The following is a 10,949-nucleotide window of genomic DNA, read 5'->3' as shown; positions in this document are numbered from 1 at the left end:
AAAATTTTTAATTGCGAATTTGTTAGAAGTTAGAAGATCTAATGTACATTGTACAATACCTCAATTGTAAAAAAGTACCCTTTTTACTGTTTTGCAAGAAAAAATATGGTAACAAAACTGAACTCACATATTCATGAGTACAAAAAAAAAAAGAGCACTGAGTACTGCTACGCTTTAAGGTCTTGATTCAGTGTGTCAATTTGTTAAAAATTTTAATTGCGTGCATTATTGCATGATCTACTGTACAATAGTATAATTGTCCCTAGTATTGTTTTTAATGGACAAGGCTGAACTGCAAAGGAACGAAAAATTCACATACTTATTGGCACAGATACCACAACATGATGATGGTAGTTTCATGTTCAATTTACCAAGAAAAATAACTACAGCAGTACTGATACTATGAAAATAAAAACACAAATTATGAAGGCAATGACGAAGAATTTACCTAGGGGGCAGCAACTCTTCTGTAGCCTCCAAATACTCTGAGTTTATAGGATCCATGGCTGCTTTTTTTTTTTTTTTTGCCCACGAATGCCTTGTGCCTTAGGTTTTCTCTTTTGCTTTTGCGTGGGGTGGTTCTCTCGTACAACCATTGAATTTATTGAATCAATAGGGTGATGAATAAGGAAGGTAAAAGTATGATGACCTACGACTGAAGATTCTATCAAGATCGTCCGTGTTGTATACAGGGAAAGGAGAAAAAAAGAAATATTATGGGAAGTCCGATCAATAGAGATATTAGAAACATTTCCAAAAATATAAGGCAATCACCTTTTTGAAGTTTTAATTTAACGGAATGAAATTAACAAACTGTGAAAACGTACAAAGAATTATGTGCTGTTTAGCTCTGTAGTAGAAAAAGAAATTGTGCACTCTCAATTATAGGGTTGAGCAAACGGTACAAATTCGGTAATTCGGTGAATTCGATTATTTGACTTATAGAAATCTAAACCGCTTTCAATTTTGAATTGGCTATAACCGAATTCATTTCGCAACCGATTTCAAATTTGGAAATGGTAATGAATTCGGTAACCGAATTCATTTATTAAAAAAAAAAGTGATTAATCATTTTGTGGTTTAATTGGCATTTATTTGATCACTTATACCTAGAATTCTTAGTCTATGATTTAAGGAACACATAAAAAGTGATTAATTTAAACTAGAATAAACCTTAGACTGTACAATGATTAGTGATAATTTATGAATTTATAATTTACAATGATTAATAATAAGTAATATTAGTTACAAACTTACAAATTACAATGATTAGTGATAAGTTATATTAGTTACAAACTTATAATTTATTTCAAATCAAAATAAGACTTATTTACTTACATATGTTATTGTGAAAGTCAATACACTAATACATTGATTTGCAATTCATGTGCATTCAATTACACTGCTTAGTTGTCTTGTCTATACTTAAAACCTTAAGATTAGTGAATAGATAATATGAATTTTTATGTTAAATATGTAATGTAAATTTAGAGCACACTAATACTTGCAAGTTACAGGTTACACGTTCAAATATTCAATAATTCAAACATGAATGATGTATCAAATTCCCAATATCTAAATTCTAATTACTAATTATGTTTATTGTTTAATATTTATTATTATACATATATGTATTAATTATTATCTAATTCTAATCATGTTACTCATGTATAAAATAATAAGTATTATAGTTATCTTATATTGTTATGTATTACTATATATTTGTATTATTATAGTCATATAACAATTAACAAATACTAAAATAATATATTGTACATTATTATATATTGTTATTATTATAAGTACATGATAATACCATATACTAACTATTTTTAATAGCATTTACCTATATAATATAATAATATATTAGTAGTATATACTAATACTAAATAGCATTTATCTATATATTATATAATTTTATAAACTAATTTGGTATTCGAATGCGGTAATGCGGTACCCTATTCCATTTTACCGAATTTAAATGCGAAATCAGTATTACCAAATTTATAATCTCATTACTTATTTCATACCATATTAGAATTCGGTGAATTCGGTATGTATCGAATTTGTACCAAATACCCGATTTCAAATTACCAAATTGAATTTGAATTCGGTATGAACCGAATTTGCTCACCCCTACTCAATTAAGGAAATTCCTTTTTCATCTTTGAAAAAGAATATTTATGTTAGATATATAAGCTATTGCTCGATTCTAGTTGTAGCTAATTTACATCCTTCTTTTTACGAACTTGTAATTGATGAATTGCACAAATTTTTGAGAATAGGTAAAATTGTAAAATTAAACAGAACATATTTTGTAAGAAATTACGGTTTGGAAAGAGAATGTAAACTTTAATTGCATGACTCGTTGCTATGGTTTATGCCAATTCACAATCTCGTCATCCTCTAATCTCTAGTCTAGCTTTCAAGTTGTAATTTAGATTCATATAGTATACACCACTTATTAAGGAAAACAAATATTGTTAGGCGGCCGGAATTTGTGGGTGGTAGAATGAAATACACTCAACTCGCCATATTAGTGCGCATGGCAAATAATTCCTGCCTCCTTTGTGCTTAGTCAATTGTCCAGAAAAATTAAACACCTAAACTCAATACCTACTAAATCTTTTTTACTTAAAGCATTACCCATCCAAAAATTTGTAATTTGAAACTTTTCAAACTTATGCTACTATTTCAAATTCTTACAGTATAACATATAAAAGAAGTATTTTTCTAGCATGTACCTAACATGCATTCATTAGTATACTCAAATAATATGTAACTTATGAATGCACATTTCTACATCTATTGCGCACTTGCATTGAGACACTTTTAATAATTGATTTAATGTTTGAAAAAAAAAATGACACTTGATCTTATTGATGAGTGTCTGTTGGAAATGTATACAAAAAAGGATAATAGGCTATCTTGAATTATAATTTTGCTTCAAATTAGGGATTTAGAAACGTCTCTTGAAGTTTACGAAAAGTTGACTTAGTATACTCAAATAATATGTAACTTATGAATGCACATTTCTACATCTATTGCGCACTTGCATTGAGACACTTTTCATAATTGATTTAACGTTTGAAAAAAAAATGACACTTGATCTTATTGATGAGTGTCAGTTGGAAATGTATACAAAAAAGGATAATAGGCTATCTTGAATTATAATTTTGCTTCAAATTAGGGATTTAGAAACGTCTCTTGAAGTTTATGAAAAGTTGACTTAGCACTCCTCATGTTTTGAATATTACACATACCTCTTCTATTTTAGTTGTTTGGATCATAAAACATTATAAATAGCAATAATTTCAAATGAATTACCCAAACTACCCTTTTGCTTAAAAAGAAAAGAGAAGAAGAAAACAAACTACTACAGTGACTTTGGTTTAAGTTTTAAAACCAGCACTATCATCAATAATGGTGCCAGCTCTATTGCCAGCAAAATAATCATGAACTAGCAGCTAAACATAAAAAAAACAAACAAAACGTAATAGATAAGTAAATAAATAAAGTATTGTGGTAGACCTTTTTTTAAAGAAAGCATTATTTGCTTATCAAAAAAAAGAAAATTATGCAAGGACGCAAAGTGGCTTTAAGGATTATTATACTAAAGCACAAAAAACAAGGAAGAAAGGAAAAACCTTGAAAAAAATTGTGACTTCTATTTTGTTGCCTTTTTCTTTAATTTTGTTAGGTCCTAATAATTGGTATGTAAATTGAGTCTTTAAGTTTGGCCTAGTGTGATCATTTTGTAATGATAATTACTCAAAACAAAAGGCTAGCCATATGATATTGTCGTAAATCTCAGAGGAGGTTTCTGAAATTATCCCTTTAAATCATTATAACATGTATTCTTCGAAATCCATCATCCTAACATAACTAATTATCAGCTATAAATAAACCAGTTCCTAACTTTAAAATAACATTTCAAATCATTGCACAATATTCTTTGAGTTATTTGCTAAAAAATTAACACTAAAATAAGCAACTTATATAGCTCATTAAATTTGTTCCACACAATTCAGTTTTGGAGATCACAACTTGGAAATACTATGGGGAATTTTTCGAATTTTAACTTCTTTATTTTCATTTTTCAATTTTGAACACTTTATATGTAAGTTATTCTACCTCACTTTATCGAAATTGTTTGCGCTATTAAAAATATATTGGCCAAAATTAAAAATCTGAATTAATTCTGAGCTTTTGCCTTTAAACTTTCTAAAGTTTACTCTTATTGAAGTAGTATTCAATTTTGCTGAGCACGACTTAACTTATTTGTTAAGATTGAGATTCCATGAATTAAAGATTTTGGATTCAATCCTCCCTTTCCCTATCCCCACATCGTACATCCCATCCTTAGAATTTAATTTTGTAAGCCTAAATTCCACTTTGGATCCTTAACACTATAGACACATTTTCATTTTAGTCCTTAAACTTCATTTTTGGATAGTAAAACACGTAAAGTATTGCATTCATCCAACTTTAATTCTTAAATTTTAATTTTAAACACTTTACTTTCCAAAGTACGAAATTCATCCCACTTTAGTCCTTAAATTTTGGGTATCACTTGTCCGCTATTTCGTTATCTTTGACAATTTCGTGAGATAAATTTCATATTTTAGGGAATAAAATATCTAAAGTTGAAGTTCAAAGCCCAAAGTGGAAGAACACATCTAATATAGTTTCATGGTCCTGACTTAACTTTTATTTTGTAATTGAATAGATGCTGAAGGCGGAGGACGATATCCAGCAGAAAGTAGTTGCTTAATGTGAGAATAGGGACTTAATGTGAGAATAGGGACATCAAAATACATGGGGAATTTGGGAAGGGGGGGCGGGGGCGGGGTGAACTGCGCTCCCTCAGCATCGTGGCTCCGCTCCCCGACCTAAAAGAAAATTTCCTGCCGGATCAAAGAAATCCATTTACTAATTTCAACAAAAAGTAAATACCATGAGAGACCATTATTGTATTCTGAATAGCAGCCATTCAACAAACTAAATCAAGCTCAGCATCGCTGGTAAGTTCATCGATCACAATTACTACCCAGCTGCTGAAAACAAACCGTCTTAAAGCACCCTGTGCATGGAATTAAAGGAAAGCTCAAAGCATTAACCGACGGTCGGATGTAAGTACCGTCTTCATCCCTCTCCTTTCTTGTAGAAATTAGAAGGCAGACATCTAAGAGCAGATTATGTTACACCCTAAAACTCTCATATAGGATATAATTACAGATTGAACACTAAGTGCACAACATCTAATCAACACAAAATGAGAACTACAAAATCAACACAATCGGAATATTAGGTACTCAACTATTTAAAACCAAAGCAATGGTGTTGCTAGAACCGCAAGAACTCAGTTGCTGCAAAGGAGTCGCTTCACTCTTTTTCAACTTCATTCTTTTCTTTCCCATCACGAATACAGCTTACACTGTAATTTGGTTGGAGGCTGATCAAGCCATTTCTAATTGGAGGTCAAGTCAACCATACAACATAATCACTATAGAAGTATATATTGGACGGTTGACATTGAAAATATTTGAGACAAGGACCAAAGCCTACCATGTAATCATACTTAGCTAGATAAAACTCAGGTAAATGATCAGCATCAATACACATTATTGTTGAGAACTCAACTACACAAGATGAAATAATCAATTTCTAAGATGAAACCAGAACATTTGGTTGTGCAGAAGCTTGTTGGACTGTTTTACTGCAATTGAGCACAGTAACATGACTGCAGAACTTTGCTGTTGGATTAAGGAAGACACTCTACTCTTCTACTTTGACCTCTTACTTTTCAGTTTTTCTGTATAAAGATTTTTGCACGTGAGTGAGCAGTAACCCCAGGTACTGTCAACCTCAAGCCCTTGTGTTTTAGTTGTCCTGGATAACCACTCCTTTACAGAAGTGTATCCAGAACAATATGAACATATGCATTATCTCAGAAACCAGGGAATTTTGGTTCTTAGTTTCACAAAATAAGCAGCAGAAACAGGAATCCAAACATTTCCTAGTCACGGCTGATGTATTTAAGACAAAATACAGCTTTGCAAAGAGATAGAACAAATAGGCCCACAGAATCTGTTAATACATTAAGGTTATTAGTCACAAGACACTAGTTGAATAAAAAGACAAAAGTATTCAGAATGCAAACATTAACTCCAAGGGGCAACAGTAGTAAATTAACCAATGGACAACTAAAATGAAAAGCAAATAAAAAGGATAGGTACTTATGCAGCATTTTAATCTGGCAAGAAAACTGCAACAGAACATTCTATAGCAGGTGATGAATCAAAATCATAGTAGCGAAAAAGGTCCATCCAAATGGATTTAAATTAATCTTTTCTTTATTTTCCCTTTTGGAGCCACAGTTAAACTTCGCCATCCTCATAAATGCAAGGACAAGGAACTGCATCCTGTTTATCCATATTCTTACATGTTATTGGAAAGAATAAAACAAGTAAATAACTGCAATAGACTACTAAATCCGCTCCAAAAGGATGATGAAATACATGTCAATCAGCAATCAGAGTTGGCAGGCAGTAAAAAAGCACAAATAGTTTTATTCTGACCATTTCTCCAATAGAGCCCTACAATATGAGTGAGGTTTTGCAGCAACTTGAGTCAATGAAAGAACAGTACATCTTTTGAGAATCTAATATTTCTTTTTTCCCAGATTTATGACAATGACAGTTCAATTGCCATTGGCAGATTCAGGGGCAACTTATACCTAACAATTGTACAGGCAGCTATTAGAGTACAGGGAGCCGTACCTCTAGTAACCTAGCAGCTGAATCAATAAGTGAAGATACAAGGACCAGCTATGAATATAAATGCCTTCCAAAAATCTGGAACCAGCTGAAATGAGAGCCATGTGATCCATGCATGTGGTATTCTGGAAAACACCAGCATGTAGGAAAGCACTTGGAGAAGAACATAGTATTCATCCTATCACAATTTGTATCCGACTATGTAATCCTGTATGGAAAACAGCCAGACCAGATCCACACTCTAATCTCCTCTACACGAGCTGGAATCTGGATACAATTGGTAGTCGTTTTTATATACACAGCATAAAAGCCTGGCTAGAATTGTGAAGGGTGACACTTGAGAACTCTATTCAGGCAAACCATGAAATCTCTCTAATTCATAATTGAAATTTATTTTGCCACAGGAGAAGTGCTATGATCTGTCACCCCATTGTTGAATTTCCCACTAGATTGCCTAACTTTGAAACTCCCATACTTCACAGGCTTTGGCTGAAACAGAGAATTGAGCATTTTCTCCAAAGATTGAGCAGTGTACTTGGCATATTTGCTCGCACTTGCATCTTGCTCAACCAAAGGGCCATAGTTCTGCATGTAGCTACGATAAACAGGCACAATTGCCTGAACTATAACTTGGCACGTCTTCTCTCGCAAATCTTTGTCCAATATAACCCAGTTGGACTGCTTCTTATACATGTCATCGAAGGCTTCATTGAAAGCTTTCAATCTTTTCTTGACCAGGTCACGAGCAGTAGCACGTCCACCAGAAAACAAAATGAGACCTTCCCTACTTAACAAAGAAGGAAGTTTTCCCCAGCTCTCTCTCAAAAATATAGCAGAATAGTACTCCTTATATTGTTCATGTTCTCTTAACCAAGAATCTCCCAGTAGACTCCCCAGCTTTGTACCTTTAAGGTGCTTGTACAAATGCCAGTGATTATTCATTAAGAAGATGCTTGACAAAACAGCGTCCTCATAAGCTTTTGACCACTTATCCAGATTCAGCTCAACAGATCTCATTAAACTCAACAACTCCCCAATGAGAAGCCTCTCCTGGAATTTCTCATGCTTCCAACTTCTTTCAATCACCAGAACTTGAGTCAGAATTGACTTGTAGTCATCTCCAAGCAACTTGTTGCAATAATCAGCAATAAAGATAACCAACTTTGGGACACTGCCATCTGGAGGAGGTGGCACTTGCCTCTGCAATTCAACCTGAACTGAAAGCTCCCAAAAGATTTCACAAGCCCCTTCTATCACCCTCCTGATGAGATCCCTTGTCAGATTTTGGATTTCAGCACAGGCTCCTCCACCAAAGAGCCGGTTAAAATCTAATCTTAACTTGTTCAAAGATGCAAAGATATCCAACAGCTTTAACAGCTTAATTGGATCTTTTTTACTCTCTGTAACAGTTTTCCCAAATTGAAGGAATGCAAGGATACCTGCTTGGGCAGCAATTTTTGCAAAGCAGCTCATCCAAACATCCAAACCTAATCTTTCAAACACATCGTTACAAAGTTTATACTCTGCCTCGAACAGGTGCTTCACAGCAAACTCCAAATGCTTTCCCCATTGAGCTATGTGGCCTTCTATACTTAACACATCATTGAACTCAGAGACAGATATCTCAAGGTAATCCAAATTAAGTGCCTGCAAACTTGCCCGAACATTTGAGCTACGAACTTCAATATAAATAGAGATGCATTTATCAAGTCTATTATTGGCAATTAACCTACCAAGGATAGCCTGCAATTTTTGAATGACAGCAACTGGCAGCGGAGATGGTGCAATGCAGGCTTGTTCTCCAGGCAAAGGAGATGAAGACATAGGCAACGGCACACTGTTCTCTGTCAAAAGCCGCCGAAATTCAATCTCTAACCTGTCCAAAGCAGCCTCAAGCAGCCCTCCATCAAGACAACCCCTTTCCTCATTCATCTGCAACTCCCTAAGATGCTCCAGTGCCTTCTTCAAATTTGAAATGAACCTACTATCTGCAACCTTATGATCCTCTAAATACTCCACAATATCAGCCAACCACTGAATTGCCATGCCGCAGTTTTCCCCCAAAAACATCAATGCCTCCTCAAGTCTCTTCAGGACACCAAGGTACCCAGGAAGATCTGATTGGGGATCAGACAAGGACTTTTCCAGGCCATGGATGGCATCAAAAACCTTAAGAACAGCAGTGGCAGGGACCACAGCTCGATTTATATGACCTCCAACAGCAGCAAGAGCATCCTTCTGTGCCCGAATTGGTCTAACTGCAGCTTCTAATGATGGTAATCTCTGATTAATCTCATCTAATCTAGGTCCAATTTTCTCAAGAGATAAACCTAATGCTTTAGATTTCTCTAAACTGAGCTTCAGTGATTTTCTTGCAGATACCAAATGTTCAATCCCTTTATCCACCATGTCTCCCGTCCCAGATTTTTAATCCGACAATCAACTCAAACCCACTTGGTGAAATCCAAAACCCACAAGATTTCAGACCGTAAACAACAAAATGGGCAAAACAAAATGACTGAATATTTTTTCTGGGTCTAATGTTGGATCCTGCTATTCAAGCTCTTTTCTTGATCTTCAGCCAAGATAATCCAAGGATTCTAGCACAAAAAATCAATCTGGGGCTTTGTAAAAATCAATTTCCATATCTTCAAACCAAACTTAAACAAACCAACACCAGAAAGAAGACTAATAGCAAAACTCCAACTAACAACCACCTGTTCAACCAACATTAATTAATACATACATATAAAAAAAAAGAACGTTTAAAATACAGAGAAGGAATGAGCTGTATTGGGAGTTAAGAAACTCACTGAATTATTGGCTTGGGCTTTTGATGGCTAGTACAGGGTGGCCCTTTGGTATATACCAGTACTCCTACTAAAATCAGTGGCTTCAACTTGATGGATGTGAAATGGGGAAGATTTTAGTATTATGGAGAGAAGAAAGGGAAAGGAGGGAGAACCCTAATAAATGAGGCGAAGTGGGATGTACAAAATAATACTAAAAACTAGTATAAAGCGTGGCTTTTTGTGGGAGAGGTGTGGAAGCAAGTCCAACGGGTAGTGACAAAGTGGATGGCAGTAAAATGCTTTTTGATTTGTTCTTTTGTGCGATCTCTTTGCTTTCTCGGTTCTCACTTTCTTTCTTTAGTCTGATCTGGATTCTAGGGGTCCATGTGCTGATCTACGGCTGCATACATTTTCGGTGAACAGTTTGCTGGTACTTTTTGTTGGGTAGAGGATTTTACTGTTATAGCCTTCAAGCTTGACATGAAATTATGAACAGAGTCAACCACTAGGGGTTGGCTTTAGTAGTTAGGGAAGGATTTTAGAGCTCTTTTAACAGTTAGATTTAAAATTAAGGGATAATTTTAGTAACTTTGGTTTTGACAATTTTACTGAACTCCTCTAAGATTTGAAAAATTACACTTACCTTCATTGATTTGATAATTTTAGTAATAAAATCTTAAAATAATATTGACTTGGACAATTTTTTAAATGAATATCTAAAAATGCCCTTGTGGAATGAGTTTTAATTTATTTTCCTATACAATTATAAGATTATTTAGTATAATTATAAGGAAAATGTGCCAAATTTTTCATGTCCATATCTACTATTTGATAAACAACTATAATAATAATTTTATTACTATGATACGATATTTTTTATGGTATTTTATTATGGATTTAGATTTATAAGATAGAAAAGAAAATGTTGAAATAATTCATTTAGAGTTTATAAATTTTTGGATTAGTGGGATTATCATAATTTAGTAGTACTTTTGGGCCATTTCTTTTTTATTTATTATTAATTTTAATACCAAAAAATAGAAAACAAAGATCAACAAAAACATTGGATTACATATAAAATTAACTCGTCAAAAAAATCACTAGTTTGACATTTTATTATAATAGAAACCTAGAGGCAATAGCAGTAGTTCTACAGTTTTATTGGCGAAAAATTTTAAAAAAAGGAATAAGAAGAGAAAGAATGAAAAAATAATTTTAAAACTCATTGTAAATATAAGCATACCAAATAAGAGAATTTCATTAAAATATTTAAGGGTAATATTATCATTTTAAATGACAAGGAAGGTATGTGTAATTTTTCAAATCTCAGGAGAGCTCAATGAAATTATTAGAAACTTCAAGAGAGGTTTCTGGAATC

The 10,949-nt window shown here is 33.5% G+C and overlaps 1 protein-coding gene across 2 annotated transcripts; it reads right to left on the bottom strand.

Annotated features, from left to right (window-relative positions):
- Positions 1-6,461: 6,461 nt before the first annotated feature.
- LOC113779783 (exocyst complex component EXO70A1) lies at positions 6,462-9,757 on the bottom strand. Of its 2 annotated transcripts, none has more exons than XM_027325501.1 (2): positions 9,593-9,757; positions 6,462-9,496 (listed from the first exon to the last, which is right to left on the bottom strand). In XM_027325501.1, the coding sequence occupies exon 2, from the start codon at positions 9,186-9,188 to the stop codon at positions 7,170-7,172; it is 2,019 nt and encodes a 672-aa protein (XP_027181302.1). In that variant the 5' UTR covers positions 9,189-9,496; positions 9,593-9,757; the 3' UTR covers positions 6,462-7,169. The 2 variants fall into 2 exon arrangements, with proteins under 2 accessions (XP_027181302.1, XP_027181303.1); XM_027325502.1 differs by having other exon boundaries at positions 6,462-9,397.
- Positions 9,758-10,949: the final 1,192 nt, after the last annotated feature.

This window comes from Coffea eugenioides, chromosome 8, assembly GCF_003713205.1.
Source record: "Coffea eugenioides isolate CCC68of chromosome 8, Ceug_1.0, whole genome shotgun sequence".
Taxonomy (NCBI): Eukaryota; Viridiplantae; Streptophyta; class Magnoliopsida; order Gentianales; family Rubiaceae; genus Coffea; species Coffea eugenioides.
This window is presented reverse-complemented; position numbering and strand designations above follow the sequence as displayed.